Raw genomic sequence first — 19,593 nt, 5'->3', positions numbered from 1 at the left:
TGTTATTTACAATTATCTATATAATTTAGATGTTTAAAATATCGTTCAACTTTGTTCTATATTAAATAGAAAATATTGGTATTATCGCAATGATTAGAAAGTTTTTATTATCATTTTAATAAATATCTTCAACTTTAGTATACTATTATTATTTGTTATGAACATATTTCAAACGTAATTAATTAGAATTTCATTATTTAAATAACAAGTATTGCCGCTGTAAAAATCATGTTTCTTTTTAAGTACTCGCACTATAAGTATCCGATGATAATAGTGTTTTCGAATATTACCACTACGGAATAATATAGTTCAATTAATTTAATATAATTCATCATCCTCTAATTAAGGGCATCAATAAATGAAACGAAATTTGCATTAATCGGACGTAATAGAATCGAGTAAATAAGATGTGTTCGGGATTGAAGCAATTTCCAAGACAGTTGACTATCTAGCTCTCAAGCTTCTATAAACACTTGGGCACAAGAATTTTTCGTATACTTGTGATGTTTTGGTTTCAAATAGCATACAATGTTTATATGGTCTTTCAGTTCTAACGTCGCTTGGAATTCTCCAAATTTCTTAAGCGTTGTATTTTCTTATAATTCTCGAAATTCTAGAATTTTTTGTCTGCGCCTCGTGTAAGATTCCAGTATAACAGTAACAAAGCATCGTTGTTGCAAGTTAAGTAATCTGCCGCGTTGATACATAAGGCAATCACGCGCCGAGTCTCACTCTCTCAGTGAATACGCCATGGAACGGATCACGGTCTGTCGTAGCAGGACCGCCATGGAACAGTCGGTATCTCCCAGCAGAGCCGTCAGGGAACGAACGAGCTTTCAGTTTTCGCGTGTGTACTCAACAGGCGCCATAGCCACCAACTTTAATCCAAGGTTTTTTCAGAAGCCAGATCACCGAGCATACTTCAAGGATCAAGGCCGCCTCGAAAGGTACACGCAACATCATACTAATTAATACAACTGTTAGTGCTCCAAGCGCACAAAGCACACACCGGCAAGGAGAAGCCGCTCATGCCCCAAACACGAAGCAGTGGCAGACTTACCACGTGGCATTATTCGAAGAAGTGGTAAGAGCTTTACAATCTCTCACCTCTTAGGGTAATCTACCACCAAGCACACTACATAACGAGTGTCAGGAAACTGACAACTTCCTACTTCCGTGTGCAGTGCATGCTAACACCAAGTGTCAACCGCCACTGAACTCCAAACGTTCACGAATTTAATTAACAACAAGAATTATTCCTGTATTTGGAAATTAAACGGAATAAACAGTTCAATAAACAGATGCGTTAAACATTGAATTAATCCACTTGCCCGCACATTTTTCCTACATAACACTCGTGATCCTTTAGTTAATTCTAAACAGAATGAATAAAAGAAAATAAAATAATACTTCAGTGTATGCATAAATGCAACACTTATAAATAAAATCTGGCAATTTGAATCTGCATTCGTGATTTAAACTTAAAAATAATAAATTAATAACAAAATAAACAAAAAACAGTATTCTGGTTCAATAGATTTGAATAATTATAAGGAAGTAAAAGTCTTAATGCGCTCCGAACGTGAGGGAAATAATCAACTTTCAAAAATGTTTACAGAGAATCAAAATATTAATCAAATTACATTTTTAACATCCCCCCCCCCAAACGTGGATGGCAACGTAACGAAAAATAATTAACACAAATCGTGCACTTTAAATTATTAACAAGATGATTACAAATAAAATATTTTGCTAATAATTAAAATAAATACATATTCTAATAAATTTATACGTTTTATTTTATTATATAAATTAATATAACAATTAAAGGCAAAGATTTTTAAATAAAGAATTTTAATTTTAATACATTAATTTGTAAACATTATTTGATATAATTTTTATCGAAATTTTTCTTTATTTATATTTTATTTTATTGACTTATTTTTTATTTATTGTTGAACTAAACATGACATATATTATTTTATACATTGATTCTTGGTTTTTATTGATTATACAAAATTGTTTTATTTTATCTTATAAGTATACAAACCATAAGATTTTTACATTAAATGAATTATTGCTTTTCCAAATTATTCCATATTATATTCCATATATTTCTATATTCTAAATAATAAAAAATATTCCAAACAATTTTACCATATAATATTCAAAATTTTTAATACGTATGCATTATGCATCTCTCGACGTCAAATTTCAATTTGTAATTATTTTTCAAATATTTTAAATATTATATTCTTGAAAATACAATAAAAATTAATTAATATGTATAATGTCAACAACATTATTATTAATTATAATTTAAGAGTTTAAATATTATGTATTGATGTAGTTTATAAAAATTTATAAGATAAAATTGTTTAACTATCTAAAAAAAAAAAAGTATATCTTAATATGTAGTGCTTAGTACCAAAAGAATAAATAAGAGGTTCAAATAAATAAGAGGTTCAAATAAATAAGTAAAGAGCACGCAAGAATACGCAGATAAGTATATGCATGGGCAATGTAACTTTTCATTTGGTATAAAAATGATCTTATATCTAAGAAAATATTGATATTAAAATTTTAAGAAAATATTTTTAAAAAATTATGTTTTTATGTAGTGATATATTCAAAAATATAGAATTGAATAGACATTTGAATTCGAAAACATCGATGATCATAAATAGATTGAACTGTTAAAGTTACTTGAACAATGAAAAGTTTTTACACAACATAAAAAATTTCCTTTTCTATTTTATTTCGGTTACTGCATTGCAAGGAAATAAAAAGTAAAAAAAATATGTAAATATAATTTGTGTAAAAATTTTTCATAATTTGTATAATTCTCAATTTGTAGATTAAGTGCACTAACTGTAAAATTTGTTGAAATGTAAAAAATTTCTAAGTAAATTATGATAAAGTATTTGATATTTCCATTTAAAGTAAAATGTTTCTCTATTAACAATCAATTTATTTCAATATTCCAAAATATGAACTGTCATATCTTAAATTTTGATTATATAATTAACACTAACTATAAATGTAAATCATGCTAAAAATGATAGTAAGTCTAACATTATTTTATTTGTTAACTCAATAAAAATCATAATGATATAAAATATTTTATTTATAATTACTTATTTTAATAATTTTTATCTGTTTCCATGTTCTACAGTGATTATGGTACCATAATTCGATGATCGATGGTTTAATGTTGTAGATTCGAACTGTAATATTAAAATTAATTTTTTAATCATAATATTATAGCAATAAGTAAACAAGATATTTTATAGTATAATTTATTAAAATAATTAAAAGAATATAACATGTTTAAATTAAATAAATTGGTTTATACTAAACAAATTATTTATGTTTACTATACATTGAATACTTACTAAATAAATAATTTAATAGTAAATAGCTATTATTATATGTATGTCATTCTATATTATAGATACAAGAATTTTCATATTGCTTTAAAGAAAAATTAAAGTTCTTTATATTTTTGCTATTAAAAATATGCATTATTATATACAAATAATACAAATACTTGGTATATTCAGTATAATGAATATAGTTAGTTTTGAATTGATTTATTGTAAATTATAATAAAATTGATAAGTAAAATAAATTACAAATAATGAAATTGAATTTTGTATAAACATTAAAAAATAAAACTACATACAAATTCTCTAGACATTTTATACAAAAAAATAAATTGCAAAAACTGATGTTTTTTTTTATTTTTACAATGTAATATATAGTAGAATACTAATTACTAAAGAAAATATTGTACAACATCCAATCTATGTACTCATTAAACATTTTATAAACTATAAACACGTGCATATAGTTTTATGCATATATATAAGCATATTATTTTACTTTCTAAGAAATTAACGTTTTGTAAGATGATTTATTTATGTATCTGTAAAATGACGACAGGGCAAATCTTATCTTTCTATCAGAAAGCAAAAAACTAAATAAACTAAAGGTAAAAGATTTCTAAAACAAAGTGGCTCATCTAAAACATAGAACCCAGAATACACATATTATCAATTAGTACTTTAAAAGTTCATTATATACAAATTTCTGTTAATACAAATATGATTGAAAAAAACTTGCGCTAATATATTAAATTCACTCATAAAAGAAATCGCTTTTTAAGTATTATTCTACTGTACAAAATTATAAGATGATGTATATTCAACATTTTGTAATAGAAAATTAATATAATCAAATATGTTTGCTCACATTAACTTTTCGTTATTACATACACATATATGACACACATTCATTATATAAATATTGATAAGGAAATAACAGCCTTGCAAAAAAATTGTTGCTTACTATATCTTATTCATCGTTTAAATACTTAATTGGCTGCATATATGAACATGGTACACAATACTTTCACTGATTATTGACACTTAGCTCAGCTTCACTAATTTTTATATAATACTAAAACTATAATATTGTTATAAAATAAGATTCTAAAATATCTATAAAATTATAGGCTTTAAAATTTCTTTGAATAGTACTAAAATGAAATGTTAAAACTTTGTGTAAATTTGAAATATATCTTTTCTTTATAAAAACAAAAATTACATTGAGTTAAATTTTATATAAATTTGAATCTTAGTGAATACAAAAAAATATTAAATTATCAAAAGGTCTAAAATTAAATTCAATATATAATTAAATAAGTATAATAAAATACGAAAAAATTTACACAATCGTTTTGATGTCATAGTTATAGTATTTGCATTATAATTAATATCGCACTTTCGAATTTCTTAATTTTTACAATTATAAAATAATTAGATAATACCGAGTATTCGAAATAATACCATCATATATTTAAATGAATTAAAGTATTATACAATTCTAACTAAAATGTATAAAAAGTTAATCTTAATTAAATATATGCACAATTATAGTAATTCTTTTAATCAGTGTAAATAAAATTCTATATAATAAACATAATCGTTATAAATTTTTCAATAATAAAAAGTATAAGGTGCCATTGCTATAAATTGATAAAAACTATGTGAATCACAGATTATACAATATTTATAGTAGTACAATTGGTCTTAGCATTATTCAAATTTTTATAAAAATTACAAAAATAGAAAAAATTGCTTGTACATACGTATTTTATCGTACAATATTATTTTTAAAGTAAATTCTCAATAATGAATTGTTATATAATTGTATTTTAATTTATTAAAATGAAAATTATTTGTAAAATATGTTATGCCTCTATTCATATAAATAATAAAATTTTATAAAAACAGCTTTATTGAAAAATGGATTATTCATATTAATTTGTAATAAAAATATATTTCCAATTCATTTCTTCAAGTGTTATTCAGTATCTAGTAAAATATGCTTAAAAACAGTATATTTCATAAAATGAATAGTTTAAAACTTTTTGAAAAGCTTCAAGCAGGCTCTAAATATTTCTTAATATAATGTATACATCACTTTTTAAGCTTAATTCAAGAATTGGAATATATTAATTGTTGAATAAATGAAGCAAGTGTACAAACACAAGAGCATACATTATTGCTTGAACGAATGATTCCATAGGAATTAGCTAACGTCTAAATGCAAATCGGTTACTTTATACAATAAGCTTTTCCCATGGTTAAATGTTCACAAATAAATAAATTATTGTATCCTGACATTATCAACGGAAATAAAAAGATGGAATTCAGTCGGGTACACACTAATGATCGGGTCGATGCGCACAAATTTAAGAGCCCTCGAGTGGTAGCAAGCAAAGAGCGAACTTATTAAGTCAGCAAATGCGATTGTCCGTGCCATTATTCACCTGCATGTGGTGCGAAGGAGCGGCGCCCTCATATTCTGTCGTTTTTTCCTCGCTTTGCTGTTGTTTATATGTACAGCCACCAGCCAATCGTTGTTCTTTAAATAGATCGGCTACAACAAAAACCTAAAAGAAATTGTTGAATTATTTTATTTGGTACTTTCTTAATTCTTCAATTTAAAGGTTACAATGCTATTAGTTGATGTTAATAATTGTGGTATTAAGTTTTTATGATTATTGTACGTACAGCATATTACTATATTGATATTTTTTATATTCCAATAATTAAGCTTTTTACATGAAAAATAATTCTTAATAACTATTAAATAAAGTAATTCATATGGATTCATTATTCGTTATTCTATATTCATAAAAAATTATTATTATAGGAAGAGGGAATATATAGATACATTATAATTTAAAAATCTTTTTGTATTGTAAATAATATTTTTAAGAATAAATAATAATTTTCTTGTTATGTATATATTTAAAAAAAAAATTGATTTTCAAGTTTAAAAAAACACGATTTTAACTCTTAATTTTAACTTAATTTTAATATTTAAAATTATAAATTGCATAAATTTCTTTTAAGTTGGCACTAATAGTTGGTATGTTAAAAATTGAATAATAAAATTAATTTGTTACCATGATAAAAGCGATGACTGTGCCAATAGTAGAACCAGCAAGCACATCACTCCAATGATGTTTATAGTTCGAAATTCGAGTCATCGCTGTAAACCACGCCATCATTATGCAAATAAATTGCAAGAAATGTCGAAGTAATTTACTACCTTTCCATGTTAATCTCAATTGCAAATACAGCTACAAAAATAAAATTCTATATATATGGTTTCTTTTATTCTGTTTTTAATAATAATACTTCTGTCATAAAAGTAGTTTTATTACTTTTCATAAATGAAGGAATTTACTAAAAAAAAAAATTTTTGTATAAAATTCAATAGATATTTTTATTAAGTAATCAATACTTAAATTAAATTAAGTATTTGATTTTATTTCTTTCAATTTTGTAAAACTGACTTGCTTTTAAGAATTTATTTTTCAATTTGAACAATTTTTGTAATTATAAAACTTACTGCTAGATAGATCATTGTATACGCTGAAAAAGATGAATGTCCTGACGGAAAGGATAGTCTGTAGGATACAATAAAAAAGTTTTTAAATATATTTTCCAAATTAAAACAGGAACGAATAAAAATACAATCAGAAATATTATATATATATATATATATATATTAAATGTAATACATTTTACACACAAGCAATAATTGTTGTTGATTTAAAATGAATTGAAAATCGAAATAAGTTTTCTTATTTTTATTCCTTCGTTTTGTTTTTATTATTTAAATAAAATTTATATCCAAATGAATTAATTTTGATATTTATTATTTTACAAAATATTGTTGATTCACATTCCGAATTAAAAGTTTGAGAATTGTATATTGTGATTTTAATTTTTATTATAAAAATTAATATATCATCTTTTGAAATACACAATTCAACTTATTTGTCAATTACAAAATAGAATTTGTCTTTTTTAATACCATCACATAGAAAAATGTATATAAAAATATTCAATAATTTATTTAACTATTAATTTCTATGACCACTTTAGGCTTCTGTTTATTATCTACTTATTCACCTTTGATAATATTTTTTTTACACATAATAACAACATTTTTACTATGTTTGTTTACTATACCGATAATTAAATGTATTAAAATAAGTCTATGAAAATTCTCAATCTAAAAAATATTATTAAATATTTTCAAAAGAAATTTTGTATAAGAAAATATTTTATTATAGCCAATATTAATGTACAAGTCAAATAATTTGAATTGAGTAAACAAAAATTGCTAAATTATAGAGTTTTATCGATATAATACGATTTAGTTTATTTTATTTATTGATGCTTACAAAGTATTCATTTACATTCATTTGATACAAAATAATGATATTCACGGTAGTGTAATGTAAAATATCTTTCCTAAACCTATCATGAATGCTCGTATTTCAAGTAATTTAATTACATTTTATATACTAGTCTTACATATGAAAATATGGATAAGTAACCGTGAAAATCACTCCGGAAAATCGAAGGATAGGCAAAGTTATTTATGAATATAAAGATCGATTTAGCAATGGGATGAGTAATGTCTTTAAGAGGTAGCCTGTGTAGCCTTTCAGAAATTATCTACACATAGAATTATTACAGCCTGTACTAAAACAAGAGATACACGCTATATGACAATTACATTCGTATACAAACGTATTTTTTTTGGAATGGTAATTATATTGTTTGTGTACGTGTGAACGATTACGTTTGAAGAATAGAGACGCTAATAAATTTAAGTGTACAAATAAAAGCATCTACTGTCCCTTTGAAACCGAGTTCAGATAGAGGGGGAGAGGAGAAAAGACTTCTATATATATGAAAATCGAACTGAACTCCTAAAACAGCTTCATCCCTTAATCTTTGTAGCTTTCAAGTTAGTACTCTAAACTTAGTCATAAAAACAAAACAAATAATAACATTAATTTGCTTCAGCGATATAAGCATTATAAATATTATAAACTAATAATTAATTTAATACACTATAAAATCACAATTTTTATGTACTAATGCAAGTTACAAGTTAAAATAGTATTATATACTTAAATCACAATGTTTTATTATTCTGTTTGATTAATTTTTACTATAATTTTGCATTTAAAATATAAACAATGATTCTCTTAATTATGTAAATTAAAATTAAATTTATAGAGCGTTATTAAGATTATTGTTATTGATCATAACGAATCTTATCAAATAAAAATATTTAGAATAGATGCTTTCAAAAATTCCTAACGTATATGCGCATGTATATATACACATATGTGTAAATGTGTGTGTTTATGTGAAACTAAACTTAATTATTAATAAACGTCCTTAATAAATGTATAAAACTATCTGTAAAAATAAAAGCATTGATGGAACATTAATTGAGTATTTAAAGTATCATTATAAATCACATTTAACATTGCAATTAATAGTAGAAAAAATAAATTGTTAAAAGAATTTTTAACATGGCACACGAAGAATATTAATTATTTCATATTTCTCGAATATAGAAAAGATTTCTGTCTGACCTAAGTTCCTTCAAAAGTTTGTCTGATACGCCTATTGCTGTACAAGTGAAATTCTCAAAATATCGATGCTGGTTTTCTGCCTGCGTACAATCGATATTCGGCTTGCAAAGAGTCATAAAATGTGGCCGCAAACGGCCTACTGTGTATTTGGCTATATCTGTTGTAAGAGCGGTAATGCCAGCTCCAAAACCAAATACGCCGATCTGCACATTGAAAAAAAAGAAGGAAAAAATTTTGTACAAAATATTTGTCGTAGTAAAATTTAATTTTTCGAAGTCAAATGAAATGAAATTATTTAACTTTAAAAAAACTCGTATTTTTGTTTAAGGTACTCAAAGATACGAATGCGACGTAACTAATCACCAATAAAAAAATTTATCAATCTTAGGTTTTCTTTAAAAAATTGTTAACATTGCATGTGTAATTATTATAAATATAAAAAGTGTTATAATAAATGCAATAGCCAATATTTTAATATACTTATAATAATGGTATGGAAGTATAAGTAATTATATTCTAATATTATATTATTATCTTGTTTTATTTTCAGAATCGTAAATATTCACGCTAATAAACATTAAATGCAATTAATTATAATAATAAATTTGAAATGTAATCAATCATCTGTTACAGTAATATTATTTCGAGAAATTAAAAATTTCTAGTAAAGACTTTACGATTAAAAATCAATTAATTTTTGTAAAATATACACAATATATAGAATAATTTTTAAATATATTAGTGCAATCATTCTATTAGTAGCGACTTTTTCAAATTTGATATCAGAATAAATAAATTGATTATTATATAAGCAATTATAAATATTTGAATATATTCATAATAATAATTTTAATTAATAAAAAATGAATTAATTTAAGCTAGTATATCTGTATGATTTTAATATTTTAAAGAAAAACTTTCTTTTACAGAGATGATATAAAAATATCTAAATTAATAATAAATATTTTATTTTACCTTTGAATAAGCCATGTACACCCAAAGCGGTATAGTGTAACCAAAGATTACAAGCGACGAAGTATCGGGTATATTCTTTGAATAATTATATTCAAATAATAGTATCTAAAAAAGCAAATAAAAAATCATTATTGTATGTATTATAAAAAAGCATTAATTTTTTTTTTAATTATAACTAATTGTTTGCTTATTTTATATTAAAGAATAAAATGTTTTTAAAATCTTTAAGCAAATAAATAAAAACTATATTACTGTTTTGCCAATTTATACTTTATGAATAAATCTAAATAAATGATTTGACTAACAAAAGAAATAATTATAAAGAAATAATAATAAATTTAGGATTTTTAAAATACGATTGTTTTATTGAAAAAAATCTATATTATCTGAGATACTTGTTTGCAACTTTGAAGGCGAATGAAAATTTCTATGCAAAAATCTATGTACATATTATTTTGAATTAATTAAAACATATATTAATACGTTTTTATCAAATAATTCTATTATAATATTTTTAAGAATAACTTGGTTTACAAAGCTATTATACACAATCACAAATATATGTATTTTAAGAAAATGCTCATTTTTTAACTAAATTAATACTTTAACATTTATGATTTAATAAAATCATTTATGTTTAATTAATAGATGTGCTATACCTAAATAAAAGCATATCATTAATTAAGTCATATAATACATTAGTAATATATTAGTATTATTTATTAATATTATATATTGCAATTAGTATTATATGATATTTAAATATATTATAAAGAATAATAAATTATATATATGTATGAAGTATTATTAAATAAATGAAATATTTGTTATATATAGGTTATTTCTATAAAATCTGTACATCAAAATGCTAATTATACATACATATGTATACAGGCACATACACAAAGTTATTAGGTTTAATTATATAAATATTTATGTATCACAATATGGTTTAATCATTAAGTATGGAGAGGTAAAAACCATATTTATATATAGTGTAAATATTATTTTGTTTTAATATGTAAATCGGATTCATAATTTAAATACATTTTTCATAATTAAAAAAAATGTTTTAAATAAAGTATTTTTAGTTAGACAACATTTTTTAATAAATACATTATGAAAGTTGAATTATGAAATATTATGAATTATTTTTATGAAATAATTACATTTCTCTAGAAAAAAATATTGAAATAGTCATTATTATAGAATTTACTATTTGAATAGTAATGCTCACATTATCAAGAAAGCCTTATAAGTAAATATCAGACGGACTCTGCAAATCCAGACTGTTAAATAGGAAAAGTAATATCAAAACTAACTGGTACATACTAAAAAGTAAAGCAAATTATTAATGAATAAAATAACATAGTATAATAATAATAGTATAAAAATAATAGTATTTGTATATTAATTAATGGCTATATAGTAGTCAAGTTGGCTCTAATAATAATTTATTAAATAGTCTTATATTTGCTCAATATTCGAATATATATTTACTAAGCTATTTAATAATTTAATTATATGGTTATTTTCAACAAGTCTTCTAATTTGATAAAATCTTTGATAGAATTCTACAAAAATAGATATCAAAATATAGTACTGACAGACCTTTTCTTTGGGTACAATTTAATATGATAAAAAAACTGGTATGTAATCTATTTGATGAATAAAATTGTAAACAAAGTGGATATATGTACTATTTTAATATTTCAATAATGACTCACCGTACATATTGGAAGGAAAACACCGGTGACGTAGAGCATTGGACTCGTGACCGTAGATATGTGGAAAGGATGATTGAGGCTCTCGTCGTTGCAGAAAAAACCACGCTCATATGGTTTGGCGTAATGATATAAAATCAGAACTGTCATTCCCACTGTAATAATACCATCAACTCACTTTTGAAATTTGTCTATAATACTAAATTTTAACCTTGAAAATACAAACTGCAGTACAAAATATTTTGAACTATTTAATTTACAATTTTAAAATATTCACAAAAATAGAAATATTCAATTTAATTAAAAAAATTCAATGTGACATTATATACGTAAATCTACAATGCACCAAAAATTAACCATTACACATATATAAGTTTGTAAACCATTTTTATTTGACTCTGATAATATAGTTATATAATATAATTATACACACATACATATATATAACCTTATAAAACATTTTAACAGTTGAAATTCAAGTTTTTATATAATGAAATATTTCTTTCAATTTTAATTTTTTACTTTTAATTTAAATAATAAGACTTACATTAATTATTGATAATATTAATATAAAAAGTAATATAATATTTAAATAGAAAATGGTTAGATATATATACTCAAATCATCATTGTTTAAGTAATTCTTATAAAAATAAATATTCAGTTCTTCCATATACTTAGTTGGTTAAAATACAATTATCTAAAGTCATTAAAATAGTAAATTAGAATGATAATACGATGAGAAATATAAAAAAACATATATTAATAATAAAATTTTACAAAAGTTAAATAAATAAAATAAGAAATTTTTATTTTTTTATATTTCTAATTTCTTCTGTTATCTATATTAATTTTTTCATTAATTTTTTTAACATAAATTCAATCAAGATAAATTAATTTTTACATTCAAAATAGTAATTAAAGCTATAATCTGTTATCAATACAATGTAGAATTTTAGGTTTAATAACCAATGTTATAAATGCTAATTTTAAAAAATTAATAAAATAAAAAGCTTAGATTTAAAATTTTCAATCATTTCAATATAACGATTTATGAAAGGAGTTTAGATTAATCTCATTTTGTAATGAAATATAAAATCGAATTTACAGCAATAATCAAAATATATTATGTTTATAAAAAAGAAATGAATCTCAATTTGCACAAAATGAAATATTTGCCTGTACAAAATATTATTATAGAAATAATTTGTCAACTATTTAATATATAATTATAAATATCGATAAAAATTCGACAAATTTTGTCATCATTGAATAAAGATTAGTTTTCAAAAGTATTCAATCTTCTCAAGAATATCACAAGCATTTAAATTTTTTAAAAAGAAATAAAATAAATAAAATTAATAAAAATAATATATAAAATAAAGTAAAAAAATATAAATTAAATTATAAAATAATGTTTGTCATGTAATTACAAAAAAAAGATTAAACATTAATAATCAATAAACAATAAACAATAAATAAAGAGATACTTTATGAAATGAATATTAATCAAGCAATTCATTTAAATGTAACTTATGAACAAATCCAATTTAGATGTTTTACATTTGTGTGACTGAATTATTGACAATTTGAAAACAGAAAAGAAAAATGCGATTACAACATTTATTTTTTATATGATGCAGTATAAAAATGGCAGAATATCAATGTACCCAGAGTGTAGAAAAATATAGTATTAATATTGAGATGGATGGCAGTAAATGGAATTGTATATTGGAATTTTACCTATCAGCTAAAAGGTACTTAGTTTAAAAATCGTACACTCAGCTTTGTACATGCATATGCATAACTTGTACATCTCTCTCATCACTGAGGCCATTTATGCTTGCATAACTAAAATATGCCCACATATAGATGTATGTACTGACTTTTCAAGCATTATTGAAAATGTTTATGCCTCGACACGGTTCGTAGAATTTGAAACTATTATTGGATATATATATATGCATCATGCATATTCAGTTTAAAAAGCTGAAGCAATTCCAATACACGACAAGTTTGTTTATTTTTTAAAATCTTGTTTAATATTAAATACTAACATTTATTTAAGATATGAGATTTATTTGAGATGTATCAATATGTATAAGAAATCTTTAATGACATTATATATAAATTAAAATATTTTAGAATTATTTTTGTTAAAGAACAATAGTTTTAGAACAACTCGAAATGTGAAATTGATAATTTCCTTTTTTCGAAGTATCAATTCATCAACGAGATGTGATAGTATAAAATTTTCTTACAACTACATTTGAATTTGAATTATTGATTATTCAGATATTGTTTATAATAATTTTAATTAGACAATGTCTAACAGAAATTTATAAAATATTTTAATATATTTCAAAATTATCGAAAAATTATTAAAAAAAACTTTTATTTAGAAAGGAATTAATAAAACATTAAAAGCTTATCTATTATATAATTATACGATAAATAATAATAAATAATATTAAGCTAGATTATTTTTAATCAACAAATAATTCCTACCCCAGAAAATTTCATATTTATTTAAGCTTAAATGTATATTATATAAACTTTATAAATACTTTTATCTATCTTGAAAACCTAATACGATCACTGTATTTTAATCTTTTAACATCGTTTAAATTCAATATATTTATTACCATAATTTAAATTTTATGATATAAATTAAATTTCGTATAATTTTTAAAAAAGATAAAAAATTTTGTTCGTCTATCACAATTTTCTATGGAATTAAATATACATATGTGTATGTAATCTACAGGCATAGAAGCTTCAAATTTTTACGTAAATTAAAATTGTTCTTTCTCAACGTAACAATGAATAATTTTCTATATGAATTAAGAAAAAACTTAATGTATTTCGATCGAAATTGGTAGCTGATGTAATTTATTTAACATTGAACATCTTCAATAAATATAGCAAATCAGTCATAGCGATAAATTAATTTACAAAGCAATAATAATGTATTATATTAATAACTAAAAAAATGTACACGATAGTGTTTAAAAATATATAAACATAGTAAAACATGTTTTTAAAGACATAATGTTATCTAATATTAAGAGTTAAAAGAGCCGTATTTGCAAATTATAGTTAGAAATTTTTACAGAACGTATTTGTACACCCTCTAATTGAGTGCAGTGAGCAACAAAAGACACTCTCACTTCGAGTGATTATTAAAACGCTTCCTTACTTCTAACGCAATAGTCCATGCATAGAAGCCTCTTATAGGTACAAGTGCATGTATGAGTACATATGCATGTATGTATTCGTATACACGCATCAATTATGAATCGACAGGGTCCCCCATTCGCTATATTATTCCTACATTCCATACGCGTCCACTAACAATTTCCTTTTTTGCCCAACGTAGCCCCGTTCTCAATCTTGCATCGTCCCTCTTAAGATATCAATCTATGTATAGGAGAATTAAATCGAGCAAGCGAAGCGAACGTTGAACGCAAAATACTCCGTTTTACTAAGATTAAAACTCTTTGGAATAATTAAAAAATGAAATCACTATCAGACTACAGCCTACTCATAGCTGAGTATGCAAAAAACCGCACCTTCTACTATTTTGTACTTACCGCTAAACAGGCATACGAAATCAATGATCATCTTTCTTAAAACAAACTTGGATGTTCTGTCCATGTCGGAATCGTTTATCGGTCAAATTGTACTTGAGCCGCACCACCGGTTCTCGATTTAACTCTTGCTCAAACGTCTTAGGCTAGATGACGCGTTCAACACTAAACACATTGAATATTGAAAATGAGCAAAAATAATGCCGCCAAAGCACTTCAGTGACTGCTTCTCAACTAAACTAAAGCGAATCAGTGTTTCTGACTAGAGTAGCCGAATGTCACCGAGTACCGCCGAGTCCCGCTCGGTCCTTGGAGTTTGACAGGCTAACGAAGAATTCTTTCGCTTCCCGCTGTGTTCGTTTCTCTTTTTCATGCGAACTACACCTACCAAGAGTATTCGCTTTCCCTCTCGTATTGAAAATCTTGTCCTGGCGTTCCATTGCTCTTGCCATTGTTATTCTTCACTGTTAGTAATGCACAGCTGAAATAGAAAAGTGTCTAATTCCTTTTTTATTTTTCATATTCATACGCTAAGTTATCAATTCGAGGTTATAATTTTTATTCTTTGCTCATTAGCACCCTCTATATTTTTCTAATTAATGATCTATATGATAAATTGTTTATTAATATATATTTTCTTATGAATCAATATGTTAATAAATCCGTAACATATATGACAGCATATGAGTTAACTTTATTGTAAACTTTCGATTCAATCACCTTATTCTTACCTTATTCTTCTTGTGTCTTGTATTAGAATTAATTATAATTTAAATATCTTATTTACTATTAATATTTCGTACTGTTACATTTCTTTTTCACTGAAATCGTTCTGTAAATCATTTTGCGTTAAATGATTTGTTTGCAAATCACAATAATTTAATTTCATTTAAAAAAATCATTGTGTTTAATAAAAAGAAATATATATATATATATATATATATATATATGCTTTTATTGCCTTATTTTGATTTATTATTTTATTTCATATGATAATATTAGAAAAATTATAATATAAAATTATAATAATGAAATTAACTACATGCATTACCATTTAATGTTGAATAGTAACAAATTATTAATAAAGTTGCAGTTTATTATCAAATAAGAAATTCTCATTAGCAATTAAAATGCAAAATCTTGTGTACAATAATAAAGTAATATTTAAAATTTTGTATTGTAAAATGTAACTATTATTTATATATTTGATATTTAAAATTTATATAATTTAATCGCTAATTGCTTTAGTGGCGAATTGTATAATATTACGAAAAGCATTAAATATTTTTGAAAAACATAATTTAAAAATAAAAATGATAATAAAATGCATTAGAATTATGTTAACTTAATCAATGTAATGTAATGCATAAAAATATTGATTTTATACAATCTAGATTACTTTCTTAAACCAAATAACAAATAACTAAAGATTTAAAATTAAAAAGTAAAATAATTAATACGAATTTTACTTTCATTAATAATTATGAATAAATTATTTTTTACAAAATATTTTAATTTTTAATAATACAGTAAGATTTAAAATCCTCTTTATAAATAAAAAACATTACTAATCAGTAATCGTTTCATAATTCTCGTAAAGGTTTTTCTAAATATATAAAAAATTGTCGAAATTAACCATTTTCAATAACAAATTGGCTAAAATTAAGCAAAATAATAAAGCAAAATTACATATTTCATTACTAGAATCTTAATAGTACTGTGATTTTTTCCATTCCATCTATTAAAATATAAATTATATTTGCTAACATATTTCAAACCGATATTTTTTAAGTAAACTGAAATTGTCGACTCTTGCTCACTCTTTAGATAAATTTTCAATAAAAATAAAGTAAAAAAAAGATAATTATCTTTTTTATTTTATGGTAAAGAAACCTTCAGATAAAGATCATCGAGCATCTCTCAGGTATACAAATTCTTACGTTTCTCTAACAAACAGAAAATTCATAAAGAATCAGAATTTTTGTTATAGCGTTTTGAAAATTCCAATCTTCCATGTTTCTTATCTTGCATAGTTACAATCATCAGACATTCCTATTTTTCTTCTTTTTTTTTAATCTTTGCACAATAGAACTTTGTCTCTTCTATGAGCAATGCTTATTCATTTCAAAATTATACTTCCTGTAGTTTCTTAATAAAGACGTAATTATTTTTCCAGGATATACAATATAAATAAATTTTAAAGTTACACAAAGTCAGTTTAATCCAATTTACATAATATTAAATTAATTTCTAATTAAATTTTTAATATATAATCATGAGTAATAATTTATTTAATTATTGGATTAAAAATTTTTTATTATCCGAATGATATTTTTAATTTTGTATATATATAATAAATTCATACAAAAATGTTAATAAATCAACGTTATACTTGAAATTTAAACATTTTTTCACACATTTTAAAAAATAACTGAACACCTTAATTTTATTAAGAATTTTTTTTTTAAAGTAATAAAGAATAATCATTATTAGTACATATTTATACAATGTTACTTTTAGTAAGATACTTTACAAATTATTTTTCTATAAGTAATTTATCATAGCATGTATATATATATTTTTTTTAAATTATTTACATATTTATATAAGGAAGTAAATCGGAACAAGTTTTTAAGCAGATATAATACTGGATAGTTTGTTATATTGTAACCTTTATTTTAGATACAATTTATTTTATATTTGAATTGTATGAACATTCTATTAATTATATAATTAATCATAAATTTAATATCATTATCAACAGTATTAAATTATATTATAATTATTTATAAAAAATATAATTAAATTTATCTATTCGACCCAATAAAATAAATTATCTCAATTCTTTTAAATACAGATAAAATAATGAGCATAGTGAAATAGATGAAGTTCTGAATATTCTTTTATTTATAATCTATTTTTGTATTTTCTATTCAAATATAGGCATTATACAACATTTTCTTACAACAATAACTGAAAGGTTTATTAATACGTTTTAATACGTTTTTTTTGACATGTTAATTTATTTATATTACTAGTTATAAATACAATTTATAAATTATTATGAATTAATTTTTTATATAATTTATATTTTTTTACATATTGACCATACAGAAACCTAGTTAATTTTATTATAATTGTATTGAATTTTCTTTTTAATTTTAAATTGATTATCTATAGAAATTTTCTTATTAATTTTAAGTTCATTATGTACAAAAATTTTTACTTACAGTATTTATAAATCTATTTTGTAATCTAATACTTATATTTATTATTCAGAACGACTTGATTTTTTAAAATTTTTTTTATTACTCGATTATTTTTAAAATTTATATACTTATTGTTGAAATGGTGCATAGTATTATATTAGATTTATTTGTATAAACAGCATATATTTTTTAAAAAGATATCTGGATTTTATTTAACTATTTAAAAATAGTACAAAACGCATCATTTTCTTATAATTCCAACTTACGTATGAAATTCAAAAACATTCACTTTTATAGTAAATATACAAGCAAAACAGGCTTTGTTAATATTAATCTCACTTTCATTATTTATTTCACATATATTGCTCAGACATACTAATTTACAATCAACGCTGATTTTATTTTATTTTACATATTTTTTATACCCATTAATGTATAACATTAACATATGTAGCATTTAATTAAATAACAGATACAAGTTTCTTTTTACATTATTTAATATTCATTGATGACAATTACTAAAATATTAAAATATCACATCGATTCATACAAGTTATAAGTAACCTGTATCTATAAGTCATACGCTATGTAACAAAATTAGTGATCTTACTTTCACATAACTCTCAGTATAGTAAGATTGATTAAAATCATCAAAAATATAGCATTTTATACGTTATATAAATTCATATTTTGTAATGAATGCATTGTACATCATAGATATGAGATACCTTATATTTTGATTAATGTTCAAATTTTAAGAAATTTAAGAGGTTCCAAATGCTATAATAATAGGAATATATTAGATCAAAGCTCGCTAGTCATTATTTCATCAAAATTTGAAGAAAAAACTAAAAAAAGTAAAACATTTTGAAACATTACTAATTCACCCAATATACTTGATACGTGATAATCTCATATCGACTATCAAAACTATATAATGCAAAGGTAAATTTAAATGTTAATGTCGTAGTTTTATTAGATATATTTAAGACGCAAGCTACTATAAAGATGACGTTTATCATATTCGAATGCATGTACTTATTAAATAAGATCAAATTAAATTACAACTTTTATGTCGAATAGTAAAATTTACACGTATGTATTAATATTTGCGGG

General features: G+C 22.8%; 1 protein-coding gene across 1 annotated transcript; it reads right to left on the bottom strand.

Moving 5' to 3' along the window:
* Nucleotides 1-5,413: 5,413 nt before the first annotated feature.
* Nucleotides 5,414-11,842, bottom strand: wun (wunen). Its single transcript, XM_011499797.1, has 6 exons — nucleotides 11,683-11,842; nucleotides 9,956-10,060; nucleotides 8,981-9,183; nucleotides 6,928-6,985; nucleotides 6,479-6,655; nucleotides 5,414-5,959 (listed from the first exon to the last, which is right to left on the bottom strand). Exons 1-6 carry the CDS (start codon nucleotides 11,827-11,829, stop codon nucleotides 5,804-5,806), a joined length of 846 nt encoding a protein of 281 aa, XP_011498099.1. The 5' UTR covers nucleotides 11,830-11,842; the 3' UTR covers nucleotides 5,414-5,803.
* Nucleotides 11,843-19,593: the final 7,751 nt, after the last annotated feature.

Source organism: Ceratosolen solmsi, unplaced genomic scaffold, assembly GCF_000503995.2.
Source record: "Ceratosolen solmsi marchali unplaced genomic scaffold, CerSol_1.0 scaffold35, whole genome shotgun sequence".
In the NCBI taxonomy this organism is placed as follows: Eukaryota; Metazoa; Arthropoda; class Insecta; order Hymenoptera; family Agaonidae; genus Ceratosolen; species Ceratosolen solmsi.
Note: the sequence above shows the minus strand (reverse complement) of the source record. Positions and strands in the feature narration are given on the sequence as shown.

Excerpts from the sequence above, each read along its gene's own strand:
- wun (XM_011499797.1), bottom strand. The coding sequence starts at position 11,829 with ATGACAGTTCTGATTTTATATCATTACGCCAAACCATATGAGCGTGGT. Across the intron at positions 10,061-11,682 it reads TTTTCCTTCCAATATGTACG|ATACTATTATTTGAATATAA; the intron begins GTGAGTCATTAT and ends TTGCTTTTTTAG. Across the intron at positions 9,184-9,955 it reads TGTACATGGCTTATTCAAAG|ATCGGCGTATTTGGTTTTGG; the intron begins GTAAAATAAAAT and ends TTCAATGTGCAG.